The sequence below is a fragment of the Chamaea fasciata genome, unplaced genomic scaffold (assembly GCF_029207755.1).
Source record: "Chamaea fasciata isolate MVZ Bird 193981 ecotype frontalis unplaced genomic scaffold, bChaFas1.0.hap1 SCAF_3, whole genome shotgun sequence".
Lineage (NCBI taxonomy): Eukaryota > Metazoa > Chordata > Aves > Passeriformes > Sylviidae > Chamaea > Chamaea fasciata.
Genome location: NW_027094088.1, coordinates 46,266,948 through 46,289,905, shown reverse-complemented (window position 1 = coordinate 46,289,905; position 22,958 = coordinate 46,266,948). Strand labels below are relative to the sequence as shown.

The following is a 22,958-nucleotide window of genomic DNA, read 5'->3' as shown; positions in this document are numbered from 1 at the left end:
GTTTTCTCAGTTTGAAATGTGGACACCATGTTTTGATTCCAGAATAAACTTGAATTTCAGGTGGCAAATATTGAGCTATGTACTTACAACATGATTTTCTAACTTAAAAATTTCAGTCGCATGTAATCATGATGGGGGCCCGGTAAAACCTAGAACAACAGGTCACCTCTTTCCTGGTATGTGTGTATTTCAGAGGTGTGAATGTATGCTATGCACACATACACACTCACACACACACACATATAACATCAGCTGCACACATATATACTCAGAAATCAGGAATCAGGGGTACAATTAACAATGTACCAGAAGAGAAGTAGACAGGAAGCTCTACTGGGACAAGAAGACGCAATTTTTCAACCTATAGTGTCTCAAATAATTTCATAATCCTATTTTGCTAGCTTGCTACATCTGTATAAACTTGAATTGAAAGTTGTTGGATTCCTTGGAAAAAGAAAAGTTGGGCTAGCTATATGTGCTTACCTGAGATCCCAGAGTTGATTATAATCAAAGTGTTGGGCAGATCAGTAATGGGTTTATAATTGGTATACAGCTCCTCTCAAATTTGTAGGAAAACTTTATTAAATCTTTCACTCTTTAATAAAAATGTTGAATTTTCTTAGTTTTTACTGGATGCGGATTGACTTTTATATTAAACTGGATTTATTGAAAGGATAAATAAGCCTGGCAGCTGCTTTCATGTCTTGATGTTTAAATCATAGAATCAGCACCCTGGAACCACCTTCCCACCCCAACCCATCCCGTCCCATCCCTTACTATCCTGCCCAACCTGCCCTGTCCTGTACCATCCCATTCTGTCCTATCCTATCCCATCCCATCCCATCCCATCCCGTCCTGTCCCATTCCATCCCTGCTTCGTTATTTTTTTTATTTGTTTAAAAAATACTATTTTATGAAGCCTCCCTAGGGATCCGCTTATGAAAAATGACAGACTGCCTTTGCTGATACTGCTGTTTGCGTCGTTTTCGTTTGTCACACTGGCACAGCAGCAGCATCTTGAAAGTGTTTCTGAATGTTTTGTTACACAGTGCATAGCACATGGGGTTCACTGTGCTATTGATGTAGCAAAGCCAGTACCCCAGGTGCCAGAAAGTTTTGGGGATACAGCTGCAAAAGGTGTTCACCAGAACCATGATGTTATATGGAGTCCAGGTAATGATGAAGGCAAACAAAATGGCACTGAGTGTCTGTGCTGCTTTCTTTTCTTTGATAAGTGACATTCGTTTTCGTTTTGTGATCTGACTTCTGGTCTTCAAGGCAAACTTTTTTGCCAAGGTTGCTTCCTTAAAGGACAAGGGCAGGGCTGTTGATGTCTTGGTCACTGATGAGATGCCATCAGAAGCTGTGGTTGTCTCTTCTGACTCTGGTTCAATTGGAAGCTTAGTAAAGCTCTTTTGGAAATTTCCACCATCCTGAACGCTTTTGGGAGGGTGCAGTTTTTTAGGTTTCTTTTCCTTCGATTCTGTGTCGGATTTCTGCAGTTCATCCCCTGACTCATGCAAATCTTCTGAGGAGGGTAGTTTTGTGGAATTGAGGATAGCACTGTGACCAGGAAGCTTCAGCACGATTGAGTAGATGGCTCTGGTCTCTGCAGCAATGTCTTCTTCGTCAGAGGAGGCTGAATTTTCAAGGGAGGCAGCAGCATCATTGTTGTTCCAGCTGTCACTGCTGCTATGCTCTTGGTCCCCCTGATCTGTGCTGGGCTCCCAGCTCTTCATGGTGAGCCAGAAGTGGCAGCGTCTGTATTTCTTTCGGGCAGAGCGTTTCATATTCTGCCGCTGCAGCTCGTAGCTGCTGCAGCTGCGGGAGCTACCTGTCTGGTGCACGAAGCGTGCTGCCTCTGCTTCACTGCCCGAGGCCTGCAGCCCTGCTAACTCTTTGGTGCGTTTCTCCGTCTCCTTGTAGATCCTCCAATACAAAATACTCATAATGGTGACGGGCAAATAAAAGGCAGCTATGGCAGTGCCAAAAGTGATGATAGGTTCAGTTAGAAACTGGATGAAACATTCATCAGGAGGCACAGTCCTCTCCCCGACAAAATACTGCCAAAACAAGATGGCAGGGGCCCACAGAACAAAAGAGACGATCCATGCTAAACCAATCATTACTCCAGCCCTTTTGGTTGTTCGTTTGGCTCTGTATGTTAGTGGCCTAGTGATGGAAAAATACCTGTCAAAACTTATCACAAGGAGATTCATGACAGAGGCATTACTGGCGACATAGTCAATGGAGAGCCAAAGATCACAGGCCAAACTTCCCAAAGCCCAGTGGTCCATGATGATGTATGTGGTATAAAGATTCATGGAAAGAACACCGATGATCAAATCTGCACAAGCAAGGCTCAACAAGAAGTAGTTGTTGACTGTTTTCAGTTGTTTGTTAACCTTAAATGCAACAATCACTAAGATGTTCCCTATGATGGTCACCAGTGCAAGGATCCCAGTGAGGAAAGCAATCAAAACAACTTGCCAGACAGTGTGTCCACCCAGAGGGTCTTTGCTTGTGGCATTTAGGGTCATGTTCGTTGATTCCACAGTGGAGAAAGGAAAACTCTCTGTGGTCTGAGGGAAATCATAGCTGCCAATGAGTGATGCTGCTTCATCAAGGAGTCCCAGTCCATGTGAATCTCTCTTCCAGAAGGAGCTCACATTTGGAAAAAGGGGCGAGGATGAACTGTTATTTTGCATGATCATTGTGGCTCTCTGACATAGTCTGTAGCAGAGAAAAATCAAACAAAAATCGAATGAACAGGTGAAGATGTTAAATAAATAAATAATCATCCTCATACTTGTACATAAAATCACTTTAGCACTTTGAAAGATGTCTTTAAAAAGCCAAGCGGCCTGTGACACATTTCAAGTCAAACCTGTATGTGATATTACTCAGTTTCCAGACTGTGATTAATCTGAGCTCTTTATAGAAATGACATTGTGTTTCCTTATAGACATTCAATAACAGAGGAACCAAAATCCCAGGAGAATTTGAACCCACAGTAGTATTAAAATACCCCCTACTCTAATTCCGAATTAAAACCCTCCCTGCTGGATCTGTCCTGAAGTCAACATCTCACAAATATACTATCCTGAAGCCTTCAAAAATTAAGTTCTAATCATCTGAAGCCACAAATCTTCCAAGTTCTAATCAACACTGGTCCTGGCTTTAGCAAAACAGAGCCACAGCCTCTGCTGCCTCCAGCTATAGCTGATGACAAAAAAAATATTGTTCTGCCTTTCCTTAAACTATGGAGATACAAGCCAGCATCATTTCAGTGTGTCAAGCTACACTAACCTGTGAGGCTGCAAAACTCTTCCCATTTCATTTACCTTTCAGCTATCTGATAAAAGCAGTAAAAGTTCTCATTAGTACTTTTTGCACATGTTACTATTCTTTTTTTTAATGCACATTTTTATACTTGGACTAAGGATTTTGCACATCTAATGACTTCAAAATTTCTTTGGGGCAACACATGGTAAAAGTTCCTTTGAAACGATGATCTCTGGAGTAAGGAAAAAAACCTTTGGCAGATGTATGTCAAAGCAATCATTAAACACTTTAGGAAAATGGGGGGAAAAAAAAGCATGAAAGGGATTCCTAATTAAGCTTTAATCCTTTTCCCCAAGTACTAACATTAAATGAAAACATGCTCAGAGTAGGAATTTGCATTTCTCTTATTTCATTGGCTTCTCTAGTCAGCTGACTGGATCCATTGTAATAAATGAATTATATCATCAAGAAGAAAAGAAATTCTGATGAAAAAGTCCATCATTGACTGTAAATGTTGAGCAAAACATGCTGTCAATGTTTGTTTGTTTGCTAAACGTGAGTCCTTCCAGAGTCAATATATAATGGCATGAGATAATGATTATCACAATACACAGATTTACACAAAAATATTTACCCAAAAGAGGAGGATTTGGTTCTGTTTTTCCAATTAATTTCTGAATTCTGCTTTCCCTTGAACTGTACTTGGTTTTGTCATGAATCCATAAGACACTGTGTGATTTTAAGTGGTGCAGTTTCCTTGACATATGCAGTAAATAGATCAGTAATTCCTTTCCTTCACTCATGCACAATAACTAACACAAACCTCTCCCCTATTTCAATATCTAGTTTAAATGAGGTATCATTGTTTCTTTTTATTAATAGGAACACAAGGTTACAGTGAATATGCCACATTATAATCTAATTCAGTCCACTTTAATGTATTCACCATTGTAAAACTCAGTATATGAACACAATAATAATGAATAAATATTGCTCTGGTAAATCACACAGTTAAATTGTAAGTATTTTTCTAATAGAATGATTGAAAACTCAGAGCAGCTCAACTTCTAAAGAGAAAACTGGTAAGACAGGACTGCTGGAAACTACCCTTCTTGCAATGTTTTATTTAGGAAGCAGGCATTTTTTCCAGAGCTGTCAGACAGGATGAGGTCAAAACCAGAATAGTATGAGAGAGATCTCAAATAATGATATTTGCTAAATATATGCCAGAAATTATTAATGTTATAGGGTGCAGATCTTCCTTCACTCACACTAGGGACAGAGAGCAGAAGATGAAAGCCAGAAAGCATCTGCTCTGTAGCCATAAATTTCTAAAATCTCTGTAGGGCAACAGCCAATCCAGTCCAGTATTGGTTGAGAAGTCTGACAGGAATATTTAGATGGCAGTGATATCATTATGCTGCTTTTTCATAAAAAACCCAAAGCTTGTATCTTCTAACACGCAAGAAAAGATTAAGAAGAATATATCAATAAAGGAGACCAAACTTCCACTGAAATGGATAGAATAAAAATCAATATCACTTAGAAGTGATGGTAAAAAATAATGGTATTACTAAGAAATAAAAATAGTTAACAGTTAGGTAGTAGTTCCTGTTTTCATTGTATAATACAAGCATGAACTAGTCTGAGTGCTAGCCTTGGAAGTCCAAAACAAATACCACATAAGAGATACAAATAATTTTGCAAAATTAGTATGTAAATGCCACACTATCACTAAGTCCATAAACCAGTGGTGAATTCTATGTAACTGTAGACTTTGAAATGGACTTCCAATGGAAATGTAATGATAAATGCTTTCAGAAATGCCATGATTCACAAGACTCATGATGAGGAGTCCTGGGATCATCCTAATTCAGCTGCAGTCTTTAGACACTGAAGAAGTGCTGGAACCAAACCTTTCTTTCTCAGGTCGGTTCTTTCATGTCTAGACTTCAAAGTAGCTTCTCTAAGTTATTGTTTCAATGAAAACCTGAACAGAGTTTAGCAGTCCAGGAACTGAGGAAAAGGAGAAACTGAGAACAACACACCATCTGTCTCCTGCTGTCCAATGCAATCCTGCATCTGAAATTCAGCTTTTTTAACTCTGCAGGGATTAAAGAGAACACATTGTTTGCGTTATTCGATAAAATGAAAGTGCTAGTGGGATGATTAGTACAGTCTTTTGTTATTCTGCCTCTTCTACAAGCTCCTATAATTGAACCATTTAATTCAATTAAAAAAAATGTATTAACTGTATGTTCATCTGCACAGAAAAAAGAAAATATCACTACCACCACCACCACTATAACACACCAGATTAGCACAACTGGATTTTCTTGCCTTTAGGAAGCCAAGGCAAGCTACATTATCCATCATTTTCCAAAGCTGCCAAGCAGTTTCTGCTTTCTGTATAAGTGCTACAGGGAAAGAGTGCCGTGGGTTTGACAAGACGACAGCGGGATTCGCAGTGCAGCCGCCAGCGTCTGCCCGGCAAGCCAAGCTCAGACAGAATGATGTGTGACCAAGTGGGAAAGCAGCCACACATACCCTGGTAAAACAAACAGTGCAGTACTCTCTGAGTGAGGCAAACAAACCAAACTGTGAAATGATTATAGGTTTACATACCATGTTAAGAATTTACAAATCATTGGTATGATACACTACTTTACAATTTCAAGGCAGGGAGTAGCAAAGGAAACTTCTTTTAGCCTAAGAATATGTAATTACTTACCAAAGATCATAGTAATGCTATTCCTTGTGGGTTTGAGTCTTTTTGTTCTTGTTTCTGCTTTTTAATAGGATCTTATGAAAGGTACAGGCCAGAGAACACCAGATGCAATGTACATTTCCCAGGCTTATTCAGAAAAAGTGTAGGCAATGTACAGACAAGGGTTATATAGACTATCATACCCATCCATCCAGCACACCTCTGCTCCTTGCCCAGACAGAGGGAGCGAGAAATTTGACATCCCACTAAGACTGACTGGAAGGGTAGGAGAAAGCATCAACAAAAATGGTCAATGATTTCAATAATTTGGTATAATCCAGATTTAAAAGCCTGAAGATTTGACTAGTCTAATTTATTGCACATTGCTGTAAATAGAAAGTAAAACAGAACAGACAGTAAGTTCTGTCACACATTTTCAGTGCATTTAATTTCTCTCTGTTTATTTCCTATTTAAATGCTTTTGTGAATACTCCACATCTTACCAAAATCTTTCTTTTTCTTGCTGTCTTTAAAAGGCTATAAGAAGCATTTTCTGGGAAGTGAGATGACAATCTATGGGCTTGGATATCTGTGAGCTCAAAATTAGTAAGCCTTTAGGGCTGAAGAGTTTCACATTGCATCTGTTTACACAAACAGGAAAATTGTTTACCTTATTTTTCCATTTGCTTCTGCATTGCTCTTACGTACACATTAGCCTAAACAGAAGAGAGCTCCATGCAGTGATTTATAAAGGTCTTTTCTAACACAGAGAAAGGAAGCCTTCAGAATGCTCAATACAGTTACCTAAACTAGCACATATACTTTGTTCCAAAACTATTATTTGGTAAAATAAAAATATACATCTGAATTGTAAGGTCTTCCTAAGATTATTAGCAAGATTATGTATAACAATTTTTCAAAACACAGAGGTCTTTTTGTAGGTTGTTTTTGTTGGTTGTTTTTTTTTTTTTTTTTTTTTTCAAAATAGAGTGTGTTTTTAAAATACAGTGTATTTTTTTCAAAATACAATAAAGAATTTTAAAAGCTTGCAGTGGAAGATGGGAGCATTAACAGTTTTACTGTGAACTGATTTTCACAACATTTATAGTAGCTCTTATCAATTGAAGTTAGTGTAGCACAAAATACAGGATTCCATATGAATATCTATGTGGCAACGGGAAGCACAGTGTAATTATCAGTGAACATGCCCTCAGATTTACCATGAATAAATTACACTTATATTAAACATATTACACTAAATATAGTTTTCCTTCTTTGCAGAATGACAATACAGAACCATAGAATTCAAGCACACCAGGAAAAATCCTGGCCACTGTCTTGCACATTCACAGTCGATAAAAAAAAATGACTGATTATCATATACTTTTTTATATATACACACACACATAAGTATATCTACATAGAAATGTAAGTCACATATAGTGTGACAAGTATATGTATATAGAGCTACAGATGAAAGTATATGTCTATATACACGTACGTGTATACACACACACACACACACATATCTACACCAACATATACACATCATTTTGTCACATTATTCCAAATATTGTTATAAGGGAAGACTATATCTTTCACTAATTAGCTATGAACTTGATACAGATAATGTTCAGTCAAACATATCCTAGTAACACTTCAACCCAAACTCTTCCATTTTGCATCCATAAATATTGTTTTCTAAATTCACCTAAATTAAAAGCCAGTGTTTTAAAAACACTTTTGTGATTAACGAATTAGATTTGCTCATTATTTGCTTACTGTATTTGCACTCTAGTGTGAGGTCTAGCATGAGAGAATTAGGAACTCATTTGTCTAATCATATGGATCCTTTTCATTACTTTGAAGAGTGTATAGAGAACCTCATGTATAGCACTGAGCTCCCTGATCCATCTCCCTTGCACCCCTGCAGTCAGAGGAAAGGATCATACTTCCTGGGGGGCAGAGGCAAGGGGATGCTACCTCAACACTTGAGGATACCAGACTGGGAGTACCTGTGTACTCTGTGTACCTGGCACAGCCAGAAATTACACTCTAAAGCTGGGCCATGGCAAGAGCCTCTTCTGTGCCTTAATTTCCCAGTTAGCTTTTGCCAAACATCTACCATCTCCTTCACTAGGACTGAGAGACTTATGTTCATATTGCCCAGCTGTAACTGCAACATCCTCTGGGGATGAGACTGCTTAAACTGTGTTTGCTTTTACAGAATTTGCTCTTCCTTCTTCTTGTACCATGAACCCCTCACTGAGGGTTTTATATTATGATAGAAATGTAACTTCGAATAGTAATTTGTTTTAATGGCCAGTGACTTCAGGGGAAACATCTGCTTATTTATATGGCCTCAAAAATAAGAATAAATACTGTGTTGCCATTAGGACCAGAGAAGAAAAATCTCAGACATTGCATCTGTGGAAAAATCCAGATATGCATTTCTGATCTCTTTCACTTAAGACTTCCATCAAAGACTGAATTTATTATACAACTTGTATAATTCTCTTGCATATTTTTTTTTACAAATATGCCATCTATAACAAATACACATCCTAGTCAGCAAAGTTAAAGAACAGTGATTTTCACCGATTTACTGAATAAGTCTTTCTGTATTATTTATTATTTATTTACTCTGTGACCCAACACTCATGACTTCAAGTTTCAAAATAATCCTATCTTGAAATCCTTTAAAATGATTCCTTGAAGTTTCAGAAATGAGCTACCAATCTCACTTGTGACAGGCCTCAGGGCAGTGCAGATTTCTCACATGTAACAGCAGCAGACTTGCTAAAGGAAGGGTACTTTTCTTTCCTGGACATGTGTACTTAGCGGTTATTGTCTAAACAATTCATACAGAACAAAGTGAAATCTCCAAAAGCCTGAGTTTGGACACGTCTAGAATTTTCAAATGCTTGAAAACCAGAGCAAATCAAATCTTGGCTAATTAAGATTACAGTAAATATCGACTATCAGTTCAGGTAAATCTATGAGGTACAATTCTATAAAGAGAGGAGATTATTTAAATTCCAGGCAGTTTCAGGGAGCTTTATTAGAATTACACCCCATCTGTCTAAGTGATGTTGGAGGAAACAGACATGCAGCCTGAAATTAGTAAGATTTAAAAATACTGAAAGTTTTACTCACTTTGAGCAAACCACTGCAAACTGACTTTGCAGGTTTCTGGGAACAGGAAAGTTTGGAAAAAGTTTATTAGATTGACTATAAATATGGTATTAGATTTAAATGAAAGACGAATACAGGCCATTCAATTATCTCCTCTATCTGTAACTAGGGCATATTTTTTCCATTGAATAAAACCTGTCCATCTTAGAGACTTTGTTTCAGTATTTTTTACATATGCACCTTTTAACCCAGGATTTATTAACATTTTGTTAATTAGTATAATATTGGATCAGAGTTGTGATCTAGATTTTCAGCTCTCTCTTTATGAAACACTGTCCATTGACTCCACAGATAATCCTCCCAATGAGATATTTAAAGTCACATTAAAATGTTCACTATGTGAAAGAAAGTAATGGGAACTCTTAGGCTTAATAATATAATTCTCCCAGATGCTGTTGAATGCTAGAACACCCTGAATCAAAATGGAAAAATAGTGTCTAAAGAGAAAAAAAAATCAAGACTTTTAAGTGATTTTTCCTCTTTTACTGAAATGGCATCATCTTCTATAAAAATAACCATACTTGAGCATATTAATATTGTTATCAATTCTAGATAAAGCAAAAGAAATGTTATATTTCTAATCCTGCCCTACTTGTAGCAATATTTGCATGCATTTAAATTCCATATTTAATGTGAATATTAGCCATTAAGAATCTTTATGGGGAACAACAGACTTCATAGGCAGACCTCTTTACTATCTTCAATGGTACTGCTTTAAAATGAAGTAATCCATTGGTTATGCCTTTACAAGAAATAAAATTTTGCTTTTTCTACTTGCTTACTACACAATACACTCCCAGAGAAAACTGGAACACCATACAAATACTTTTCAAGCATCAAAAAATTCAGAGAGCCTGTAAACTGAGCTCTAAAGAAGCTCACCTGACACCTGACACAATCTTTTCAATTTCATTTGTCTGCAAGAAGAAAATGAAATGACAAAATGTCTGTCAAGTCTTGAAACCAGAAAATTGAAAATATTTTTTTCTGGAAATATTTTTCATGGTGGGAAAATAAATAGCCTAAACAACAACAACAACAAAACTGTAAAAAAGCCCCCTCAAACCACAGATTTTCTGCTTTTCAAAACAATATTGTTTTTTACCTTCAGAGACTAATTTCATTTTCTCTCAGCTTAGAACTGAATCTCAGATATTTTTTAACAAAAAGTGCTGAAAGAAGATGAGCTCCATTTCATTGTTCATTGAGGGAAAATTATAAAAATATTTGTGTTTCCATCAAGGTCTGGCATCAAGCTATCCAAGTCTCTGGACATGTTTACCTGGTGTCAGGTCCTGTTATAAGAAAGATCTCTAACATGCATCACTTAAATGTGTTAAACAATATGAATTTGAACTTCCCTGGAGTGTCAGAGAATCTAAGTTTCTAACTTGAACTATTGCTGACCACCAGGTTTTCTACTGTAACTATGGCACTGCATGCAGTTATGAAAAGAGCAGACTATCTACTTTTGGCTTTTGTTGATGATGGGTAGTGTGGCAATTTAACACAGGATGCAATAAGGTGACTTGAAAGATGCTAGGAAATGCTCTGTTAAGGGAAATTTATTGTTATTGGCTTCGGTGATTGAAATATTACTGCTATCTACTGTAGCAAACTCAAAACTCCCACACAGGACAGATGGTTTACTTAAAAAGTGAAAGAAAAAAACCCCACAACCCTGTTGAGACGTTTCAGATAGAGGAGAAAAATCACTAAGAAATTGCTGCTGGCTAATAAAATCTACATATCTTTTTGGGCACAAAATATTTATATGGAAAAGGAAATTTTGTGGAAAACTTTGTCAGAATGTTATGATTTTAATAAAAAACACCACTTAATATTTTGTCTAAATAATGCCTTAAAGAATGGAATCATAATAATGTGTTAAAGCATTTTTTCTTGTTCCAAGTTTTCATGGTCAGAAAATGACATTTTCAGTGTATTTATTTATTTATTTATTTAACTGTTTTATGGAATGGAAATTCCTATTATCTGAGATTTGGGGATATCTTTTCACACTGATAAGCTTATGAATTGTGCTAGTAATTTATTGGAATGGATTTATTAGTGAGGAGGAGTTCTGTGTGCATCTTTTTAATGCATTATATTTCTTTAATACAATTGCAAACAAAGTGCAATATTATGGTTGAAACAAAATGTTTTTTTACCTCGGTGTAACACCTTGGTAAATAATCAAGAAAAAAGGGAAAATACATTTTATTTCAATATGTCACTCAAAATGTTTTAATAAATACTTTGTTTCTTTATTCGCCAGTATGTTTAAAGTCAATCTTTCCATCTATTTAAAAGTGCAGTTTAGCACTCACTAGGTGGCACAATAGTTATTCAGAAGCAAAAGTCTGGACTTCGCAACAAAATCTTAACCAGTCTCTCATAAAGCCTTTGTCTTATACATAGAAATTGCAAACCAAATTATATCTATTCCTTGATAGGGACAGCAGATAAAGTAAATGCATGTCAGCCAAGTACTACAAATAAAACTTGCACCCAAATTGCAGGAACCTGTCTTCTCTGCTGTAGTTGAACTTAAAATCTTCCCCCCCCCCCCCCCCCCCCTTGGAATAGACACATCTGCAAGTCCTAGTGGAATTCTGTAGATTAATCAAAATGGTCCATTCCAAGCTTCAACTCCCTTTATGCATGCTACCAGGAATTTGTAAAGTCTCTGGGAAATCGGTGGTGGCAGGCACTGTGGATTTTAATGCATGCAAGAAATTGCTCTTTAGTGAGGTACAGACAAGTAATCAAATAATGCTCCAATGCTATGCTCCTTTTTTAGGCTTTGTTTGCAGGGCTTGTGGGTTTCTTTTGGTTGTTGGCTCTTTTGAGTTACAGAGCAAAGGTGTGCCCAAGTGGGCATGTCACTAAATGGAGACATCTCCAATGAAAAGAGACTTGACAGAGAGGGAGGAGGCATTAAGGAAAAATTCATTTTTAGTTATTCTACATAAATACCTGGTGGTGGCCCTCATGACAGGGGATCTTCCTACTAAGATTAAACTAGGTTTGCTTGACTATCTCCTTTTCTGCCCATCAAAAATACATACCTACAATTTGAAGGTTTTGAACCTTCGTTTTAAACAATCAGTGCTAGTATAGAAAATAGACATTCACTAGGCAGTGATTTTATTCTTTTTATTCAGCAAAATGGATCTGCACCAGCAATTCACTGCAGCTACACAGCAGAGTATTGAGTTCTTTAAGACCCTCTTGTTTGATGGTTGTAGGTTTGTAGTAAAGGAGGCACAAGGCTGAGGAGGGAAAATGGAGTCAAGGTTAAGAAAGTTAAATGTGGATCTCAAATGTATTCCTCATTCTGTCACAGGATCTCCATACACTACAGGAGGAGTGATGTATGCAGATCTTTGAAACAATATCACCTTACCTTGAAAGGGTAGTGCAAAGCTGAATTTACTAAATCACAGGCATTCCTCAACTTATGTATATGCAACTTTGTAAAATGAAGGATCTTGAACTATATCTTTGTTGGGTTTTATCTACACGATTCTAAAATTTTAAAATCATTTCATCAACAAAAAAGACCATTTTAAAATTCAGCAACTACATTTTCATCTATTACACTACAAGCTTTCTATTCACTATCTAGCTAACACAGTCATGGTGCTCTGCAGTCCCTCCTTGTTTCTGTTTCTGAGTACTCAGGCATTCTGTACATGGCAGGTAGAAAGACATGGAGATATAATTACATTAGCTGTAAAGGTTGCTATCTAAGTAACAGGATTTTGCTTCTAAAATAAGAAGGTAGAGTGGACTCATGATTGTTTGCATTTTCCCTTTCAAGCCTATAAAGCCTGCATTTTGTAAACCCATTACTGTCTAGGATAATCAACAAAAGACTTAAAATCAGGAGTCCTACATAAATTAGAAGGAAAATATTTCTCCTACCTTTGATAGGGTTGCTCAAATGGCAAATATAATACACTATTTTCAGAAAGGATGTAGAAAGCTAGAAGAGAGAGAATCTGTACCTGGAAAAAAATATCTCCTGCTCTAAAAGGTCAGAAGTACTTTAAATGCTTAAACTAAGAGTAGGGATACATGCTGCACATTTTTTCACAAAGTCCCATTGCCTCAAAAAAGACGCAAGAGTACTGCATTATTTCCTTCCACTCATCTGTATCTTCCAGCTGCCCCACTTTTATGCTTTGATTTGCCAGTGAGCTGTACTTCTAGGCTGCTTTGGGTCTATCTGACCAATTATTTTTTAGAATCAGAAAAGAATTCTCTATTTGGTTGCCAGTCATGAGGGCATTTTGTTTGTTGTTCTTTTAATCTTTCTTGGCAGTCCTACAGGGATTCATGTGGGTAAAAGCTCCAAGGACCGAGTAGTCTTAATTAGATAAGTACCTGGAGCAATCTGTGGAGAGACTCCAGAGAAGATAAAATGGTTTTGGATTTCTACTGGTGGACATCAGAGAAGAGGACAAATTTAAACCTCACTTGCTGCTATTGGTACCTTCTCACCCCATTTCTTTGCAGGATTAAAGGTTTACTGTAGAAAGGCCAATGCAGGCTTTGCCTTTTGTTCTCCTGCATAACCCGAGCAACAGCTCTCAGAGGTGTTTCAAACTCCGTATTCATGGTTTGCAGGACTTGTGACCTGGATCATTTAATTCAGCAAGAAGCATTTACTGCAGTGTCACTGTGTTCTTAAAAAACTGCCCTGTGGGCCAGGGCATGTCCTTTGGAGAGAATGAGGTGTGGCTAGGGTTTGCATCCAGGGCAGGGGTACCACGGGAAGGGAGGAATGGTCAGCATAAACTGCACATGATTGTGAATGCTTGTGTGCTAAAAGATTCCGCATGAAATTTCACTGCATGAACAAAACCAATCTAGATAAAGATAAAAGGGACACAAATTATAAAATACAATACCAAGGTGTATGATGGTGCAATGTTGTCACTCCTTATGGGAACCTGAAGTCAGCAGGTAAAGCAGGGGGGGCATGCAGGCAATCCTTCCTTTTGGGACAACAATTCTTGTAACTGAAAGTAGCAACAGAATCACTTGAAGGAAAAAGGCATTTCCATTAGTTGGAGCAGCAATTCTCTGTCATCAGTTCTCCCTCTTCCTATAGTGCTCTCATGGCTAAAAGAAAGGCTATTACAACCACATGTGGTCAGGAGAGGAGTCTGGGTATAATGGACTGAACAGGTCAAGAACAGCTGGGGCTTGTAACCCTCTTCTACAGAAGAATGTATCCTCAGCAATGAATTACTCAGGAGAGAGAATTGCTTGAAAATGGCTGGAAAAATTCCACTTCCTAAGAACCTAAATTTTTGTCATGGCAGAAATACAGATTCAAAGAGTGGGAAGAGAAGAACAGAGGTTCTGTTAGTATCAGAATTTTGTATCAGAACAAGACAAGTGCACAGAGTTGTTTTGGCATATATTATAAACAAATCAATGTCTTATTTCTCACATGTCTGAAAACAAAAGTGCCAGTGATGATCTTAGTGAAGAGAAGGAAGAAGCCACACTGCCGCCCAGGCTTTCAGGAAGCCCACACTTTTTGTTAAATAAATATATAAAATCCCTCACCCACTTACATCACTTTTATACCATTTCAGCTGAGACTTGAGATCTGATTGCAGATGCTTGGTACACAAGCATGAAGAACAGAGCTAAAAAGAGAATCAGGTTTCCAAAGAGACCAGGCCTTATGGCAAAGCCAGGGAAGCTGTGAGCTGGAGCCAAGTGATGGCAGATAAACATGTGGGCTTCCGAGTCAAGTCCTGCTTTCTGCCACTCCAGCTGCTGCAGAGGAAGCAAATCCACCATGCTTGCTCCTGAAGCAGTCATTTCATGGGACCTCTCTCATTCAGTATCATTTTATGAGAGAAAGGAGGCAGGGAGAACTGAATCTCAATAGTCAGACATTAAAAGTGGCAGATGAGAAAAAAAAAGTGTTTCCAGGCTTAACCTCACATCAGTCAATGGTGGTAGCTGGGAGCCTCAACAACTCCTTGCTACCAGGGAGGCAGTGGTTGCTGAAAGAGAAGTTTATGGTGTTTCAACAAACCCTTGGGCACAAGGAAAATACACTGGATTTACCTGTGTCACCCGAAATACAGGGGCAGAGGGCATGTGGAAGGAGACAAGCTGGCTGCTCAAGTGGCTCCATGCTGAAATACCATAAAAGACCTGGAGTCCATATGCCAGATGGCTTCTTTATATTTTTTTCCTGGAAGTGATGTTCGTATTTTAGGGAGAACTAAAGGCAAGGGATACAGCAATGTTATTAGGAAAGTGAACATGTTAATTTTGTGTTAACATTTGGAAAACTTTGGTCTTCAGGAGGTCAAACACCTGCAATGTATTACTGGTAGCACTAGCCAGTCAATGCAGAGCAGAGTAGGAATGTGCCTGAGCTGCTATATTTATGCACATCATCAATACAGCACACAGCAGAATTCTCTAGATTTTTTGCTGTATTGTGTATACATCATCAAAATGGTGCAGGATTTCCCTGCCATTCTCAATACTGTGTGCCAAATGTAAATTTTCTAACTAAATAATTAATGAAAATTAAAGCATTGGTACACTTATTCATCAATGAAAAGTACCCATTGACGGTGAACAGGCATTTAGCATCCAGCTTTTTCAAAAATCCAAAAATCCTATCTCAGCAAATCTAGCTCAATTTAAGAGATTAAGATTATCTGCATTTCTGCTGAAGTTACTGATAAATTGTAAAATAATAAAAGAATTCAAAGATTTTGAAGGAAGTAATATTAACTACTGACACTTCAGAATATTAATTGCTGCCAGAATGCTGGTAAGACTTTTAAAAGGCAGAATGTATCCATGAGGGACCATGTTGAATCATAGTCACTTGAATATGCATTAATATTTACCTGAGCTTTTGAAAGAGAGACTAACACAAATCTCACTGTAGACTGTTTTGATCTGAGCTTGCTTTTCCAAATGTCTCTGTGTCCCCATCAAACCTTTTCACTAATCCTTACTGCTGCTTCACAATTTTTCCAGCTGAAAATGTATCTGTGCAGGCAGTATCCTCCAAGCTCTACATTATTAGTGAACACAAATAAGCTGTGACTTTTTAGGATTCATATAAACCTATCAATATTCCCATGCTGGCTGTGCTTTCAACTGCAAGAGAAACACTCCTCACCAACAGCTGCAGCATATTAAAAATCAAAAATGAGGGTTTTGATGGCACTTGCACATTTCTGCCCTTTCATCTGTCCTCTATCATTCATTTACTCACAGGAGGAAATGACTTTTCCTGCCAGGGTAGAGGTAAAATATGTCAGACAAGGGCAAATAAAAAAAAAAAAAAGGATTCATCAGTGAACCACAGGAAACAATTTCTGAGATACAAAGTGTCAGCAGAAATGAGCTTGTACTGTTGCCTTCCTGGGGCCTTATTCAAAAAGGCGTAATATGCCACCTCTTATTTTTTGCTACTAGAAATAATTTTCAAAAGATAGGACCTAGATGAATCAGTGTTTCACTGAAGTCTCTCTACTTATCAATACTTGTTTCTTCTTTCACAAAAAGAAAAGAGGAAAAGCTTTTCTTAGAAGTTGAAATAAAAATGTGAACTTTACTTGTAAAAATCTGAGAGTTAGGAAATAATAAATGCCAGTGTAACTGGAAATATTGTCCCTACTTCCAATGCTGCAAGATTTCGCACTGAGTTTATTTCAACACACTCTGTTTGCAATTTTAACCTCTTGTCTATTTGAGTTATTTAAGCACATCTGCAAAACTTTTCATTTCTCTTAGTTTGTAAGGTAAGAAAGAAAGAGAAAAAAAGAGGAAGAAAGGAAAACAGTATAAACCAAGCCTTACTATTACTTAGGACTAAAAATTTGGCCATTAGAAGGTGAACTGGAGCCATGAATAAGCAGATTTCCTGGCATGGGCAATAAGAAGGTCATCTGGAAATGGGGGGCCCTAACCTATAATGGAAGAAGAGAGAGAAATATTTGTACCAGAAGGGAGAAATGGAAGACATTTAAGTTCCACCCACAATACAGTCTCTAGTACAGGAGAGTTTTAGGGAATGATGAGGATGTGGCTTACAGGGAGCTCATGGTCAGAGACAGCACACAAAATCTCTAGAGCCATTACCACATTTGCAAGCCCTTGTTACCCAAAGGAGGTGAAAGGCTGGGATTTTACTCTGTGTGTGCCAAAAAACCCCAGGTATGGGAAGCCAGTGCAGCAGGGTCTCAGTTTTGTTACCTGAGTGCCTGGCTCCCAAGTGCTGTATCTTCACTTTGCTTTCCACAGGCTGCACTTTTTCCAGGTGCACTGCTGGGTTGGGATCCTGTGCAGGAGATACCTCAATGTAACTTCCCACCCACAGCCCCCACAACACAGCAGATCAGAGCTCATTTGAGACTGCCAGTGTTTGCCAGTTTTGTTCATTTATTCATTGAAACTTCTGTCCAGAAATCAAGCCAATCAGAAGAACAAGAGAACAAATCTGGAAGCAGTGTACCTGAGGAAACAAATCCCAGATGATTACACTTACTGTGCCTTCATCTGGCCTAGTCAAAGGCAGGGAGCACTAGTCACAACCTAATCACATAAGTGGGGAGAAAAATGACATTGTCAACGAGGTATTTGAGGATTACTGATACACAGGGACACTAGGCAGGAGTTTGGGATGCCTCATTTAGTAGCTATTCAGGAAAGAATTAATGAGACTTTCACTTTACTATATATATTCACATATATATATATTTCTCATTCATTTTGCCGGCTGCATCAAGTGCTTTTTCTTTCCACAGTCTGATACACATCAATAAAACCTAACCCGTAACTGTTTTTCAAAAAGTCTACATCAGTATTAAATAGGAATGTCTTTCTTGCAAAACCAGGAAGTTATGAAAGAATAATCTCTCTATTAGAAGGTTACTTCAAGGCAGATTTTCCCATTAAATAATTTCACTGCAATTTAGCTTCAATTGATAGAAGGGAAATGCAAGCAAATTCAGACAACTTAATTCTCTAAGAGCTGTATAGAAAAAGTGGATGGCAATGAGGTTTTTCTTTCTTTAGGAAGATACTTTTTTTTTTCCTTCTAAAATGAAAAGTTTTCCAAACAACCAACATTTTTGTTTTCCTTGATGTTTTAAAGACCAGTTCATAAATCAATACTTTTCACTAAAAAGACCCCTTCAAACATCGTCCCCTATATACACCTAAACACAGAGCCCTTGTGTGTGAATTATCACATGGTTACAGAAGTCAACAGGTTACACTCAGCTCCATTCTCAAAAGGAGTTACTGGTGTGCCATTCTGTAAATCACTTTAATCCCTTATTTTTATAAATGGGTATAAAATCCATTTACCTAATCGCTATGTCCAAGCCCCAACTGAATTATTCTGCAAGACATATTCATGCCTTTGGAAGAAAAGTCCTTAAAGCTAATGGGAAACAGCTAATAGCTATTTAATTTGACCTTTTCCTTAAAGCCAGGTAAATATCAAACCCTACTTTGCATGTCTAAATGAAATTTGATTTGAGAAACCCAAGTGGAATAACGATACTTTCCCAGGTCTTGAGCGAGGCTATCGCACTAATTAGAACAGCCACACAACAGGACCCTGACTCTGCTCCCTTTGCTCATCCTCAGTAGTGGACATAGAGAGTGCAAGTAAACCTAGAGGGGAAATTCAGATCATTCAGCCTTGCAGAAGATTGCCATCAACTGGAATAATAAATCTGCACTTTTTAAATTGGACTTTGCAGGTTTCCCTCTGTGTGTCTCCTGCTAACCTGAACTCAACCTTCAAGGGAGTTTGATCAGAGACTCCCACTGGCTGTGGGTGCAGCCTGTTCCATGTGCTCAAAAGCTTTTTGGAGTGACTTTTCTGCCCTTGTGAGGCTTCTGTTAGACCACTCATGTTCTTCACTTCCAGGCTGCTGTGCACTATCATGTTCTTAATAGACTTTGATGTAGCCTATTAAATAACAAACAGTCCTGATTTCTTTTTCATTATTTTATTTTTCTGTTTGCCTTATGATCTTCACCTGAACCTCTTCTAAATATATGCAAATGTCAGAGTTTGTTCCTGTCTGTGCTAGTATGATGTTTCTAAAAAACTTTATTGATCTCTTATTTTTCATTCAGTTCACTTCCATCCATGCAAAATTGGAATAAAGCCCTACTGTTCTTATTAATGATTTATTCTAATAACTCATAGCAGCAAATAAGTTCAGAAAGTATAAAAGAAGGAAGACGGATTATTTTTCAAGGTTTTTTTTTTCTGATAAAAACAATATTAAGTATGGATCATAGTAAAGGATGGACAGCATTTATGTTTTCACTCAAAATGCTCTCAACAGGAAGCAGCAATTTCCAAATATACTTGTCTGTAAAGAAGTCTTTGTTTCCCTACAAGTTTTGACCTGCAGCCTATAGAAAGGATTCTAAAAAATTAATTACTAAACTGCATTAAAATTGCATAAAATATATAAAGTTCCAAAATGGTTTGCTGTATTTTCCACATTCTTACTATGCAGAAAGAAAAGAATGATCTGTATACTTTCTATATGCTTGGGTGATAGTTGACATTATAGGTGAGCCAAGATCTGAGCGAATGTGGGATATACACAACAACATTTTTGCTTTTCCACTAAAAGTACTGGTAGCATACATCCACTTTTTCTTTTCCTTCCTTTCCTTTCCTTTCCTTTCCTTTCCTTTCCTTTCCTTTCCTTTCCTTTTCTTTTCTTTTCTTTTCTTTTCTTTTCTTTTCTTTTCTTTTCTTTTCTTTTCTTTTCTTTTCTTTTCTTTTCTTTTCTTTTCTTTTCTTTTCTTTTCTTTTCTTTTCTTTTCTTTTCTTTTCTTTTCTTTCTGTCAGAGAAAGATGACAACTAGTTCTGTAGCACTGACCACTGGACAAATAGAGATGGTTTAATTCTGAAGGAATTCCAAGGAAATAAATTCTGCTGAAACTATTTTCTACTACTGACATTCATCTGAATTTTTTATAAAATGTTGGAAATTCATTGTATAAAGCTCCCAACAGTAAGGTGTAACATATTTTTCTGAATGAATGAACACTGTATTCACACACCAAAATGGTAAAAAAACCCCATGAAGAACCCCATTCATAACCTAGCATATTTCCACCAGTCTGTGGCATAACTGATCCTAATCTCATTCAACAGATTTAATACGGCTATTTTTTTTTTAAGACTGTGTGTGGTAGGTTTTTGTTGCTATTATTTTGGGACTTTTAATCTCTCAATCTCCTGTAGTTCATTATAGACTAGAAAAGAATACTAGAAGGAAAATATAATTGTTAAACAAAGAATTGAAAAAGTTAATTCTTCTGGCTGAGGAGCAAACTTTGACCATTTACCAGCCCTGACAATAAATATGGTCAGTAGATCACTTTGCCCTTTCAGCATCGGCCTCTGTGAATGTCCAGCCAACGTTTACATGTTAAGGAGCTGTTCCTCTGTGCCACATCCTCTCCCAGCAATGTGATGACACTTTCTGTAAAGCAGCAAATGGAAGGAGATCTCTTGAACCAAATACAGCTCCTTCTTACACAAACACTGCACAAGTGGGGGTCCCTTGATCTCCTTAGCCATTGCATGGCTGACCAGATATACTAAACAGAGAATTCAACAAATCATCTCAAACCAATAACTGCTTTCTCAAATTCCATGAAAAATCTCTCCTCATAATTTTAGTAGCTTATCTGAAAGGTATTGGTCCAATATGTCTAATGTAATTGATGTCTCCAATGAAATAAATGCCTTGGACTTACAGGAAGTCCAGCTGCTTCCAGATCTCAGCGTGGAAAATATTTTTCTCTCTGACTCTGTATTACCTATTTCTACTGAAGCTTTTGAAATCTACAATCTAATTGAAATATAATTTTGTGATTGATAGCAGAGCTTCAAAATAGTGCTCTACGAACTATGGAAAAATACTGGGTACATCTAAAGATAGTTGTAATTTTCTTAGCACAGTGAAACTAAATTTGGTTTCCAGGTATCCCTGAGGCCATAATTAATGCATGTCTTCAGGCAAAGGGAGGGTAAAGTGCACCTGGACTTCTAAAACTACCGTTTTAAAACCAATTTTCCAATTACAGACTTTTTCCTGGCATTCTTAATGAAACAGCAAAAACTATATGGACTTGTCAGTGTAAAAATGGTAACTGTGACTGGGAGAAGAGAAACCTTTTAAAATACTAATTTGATAGAATATTTGGAGCAGCTCAAGACAAGCCAAGAATAAAACAAGGAATGTGAAAATTCCTTTTTTTTCCGATGAAGGTTGTTTTTTTTTTTTTTTTTTTTTTTTTTTTTTTTTTTTTTTTTTTTTTTCCCCTTGGAATGAAAAGGCAATAGTTCAAATTCAGACAGGTTTGAGGCTTCTTTCTAATTTATTTTCTTTGGAATTCAAGCAAGTTTTTGTATTGACAATGTAGTAAAACTATTTCAGTGTCAAAACACTTTACTTTCACAATGTCATAAAGTGTTTGAAATATTTAAATTTTAAAAATATCAGTACTTAATTAATCATTAATCTACATAATGAATTTACACCCTTTTACATCCAAAAGATGTAAGTAGAATTGCTAGATTCCAGAGAAAGTCTTCCATTTCCTGAAAAATGGATTTAGCAGTGGAAATTTTCAGTGGAAATTATCTGAAGCTTTCTGGCCAGTTCTCCTTGTAAGGCTTAAAATGTGAAGTTATCTGTTCCTCTAGTGAGGTGCAGGCATGATCTTATAAGAAATTGTTCAAAGAACAACTTTCTACAACTCTTTTTTAAAAGGCTTGTATCAAGCATCAGACTTTTTTTTCCGTCAACCACTGCTGCAGTACTGACCTAAAAGGCCCACAGGAGGTTCAGGAGAAGAAACTGAATTGCAAGAGAGTGTGTTTCCCTTGGTCCTCTAAATGGTATCCATGCCCAAAGTGAAAAACTGATCCAGTAGCACTCATTTTTGATCCATCTGAAGAATCAGAAGAACTGTCACCGAAGAAATTAAACCATCAGTGCTTTAAAGATGTGACTGAAATCTCTGTCTTGATGCACAGGAGTAAACCATTAGAGACAATATGGGAGTATATGTCCAGTGGCAGAATCAGATAAAAGGCTATGCTAATTATACTGGTGTGTTTTTAGAAACCATTAACATGTGGTATATGGCATTCAATACTGTCCCATAAGTGTATCTCATGCTCACTCATATCATTCTCATTTGGGTTATAATTAAAACTAAAACTTTCAAACTTCAGATAACTAGATGGAGCTGAGGTTTTTCCAGAGTCCCAGGGTTTTGGAGGATCAATTAATCAATTTTTAAGGAAAAAGAAGTTAGGTGATAACTTTAGGGCTAAACTCCCCAATCCCCCAACGTGGGGATTCTGCCACACAGCCTTTTGAGAAGGGAGTGCTCCCATCCACATTGCTAGCACTAATGAGAGTCAGGTCAACCATTTAGTTTAGTAGTCAACATTTTTTTTCTAGTTCTTACTGTGACTATATGACTTTGAAACTAAGTTCCTCGTGATATAATTTTCAATGGTGCTAGCAAAGCTTGTCACCCTAAGCTATTGACTTCTATGTATGGAAAATGCAGAAATTCAAAGATGGCTCAAGGGGAACATCAAAATGAAGACTCATATAAACTTTATGATATTGGCTTTTAGCTGCTTTGTGCCTCAGTTTCTCTATTGAAGTAGGAAAAAAACCTGAAATGTATTTAATTGTG

The 22,958-nt window shown here is 37.2% G+C and overlaps 1 protein-coding gene across 2 annotated transcripts in view; it reads right to left on the bottom strand.

The window, feature by feature from the left end:
* Positions 1–798: 798 nt before the first annotated feature.
* The window catches only part of CHRM3 (cholinergic receptor muscarinic 3), a 196,859-nt gene continuing 174,699 nt past the window's right edge, over positions 799–22,958 (bottom strand). For both annotated transcript variants that reach the window (XM_066178848.1, XM_066178846.1), the window contains one exon: positions 799–2,733. In XM_066178848.1, the coding sequence (XP_066034945.1) occupies positions 912–2,714 (1,803 nt within the window). In that variant the 5' untranslated portion in view covers positions 2,715–2,733 and the 3' untranslated portion in view covers positions 799–911. The remainder of the gene's footprint in view (positions 2,734–22,958) is intronic.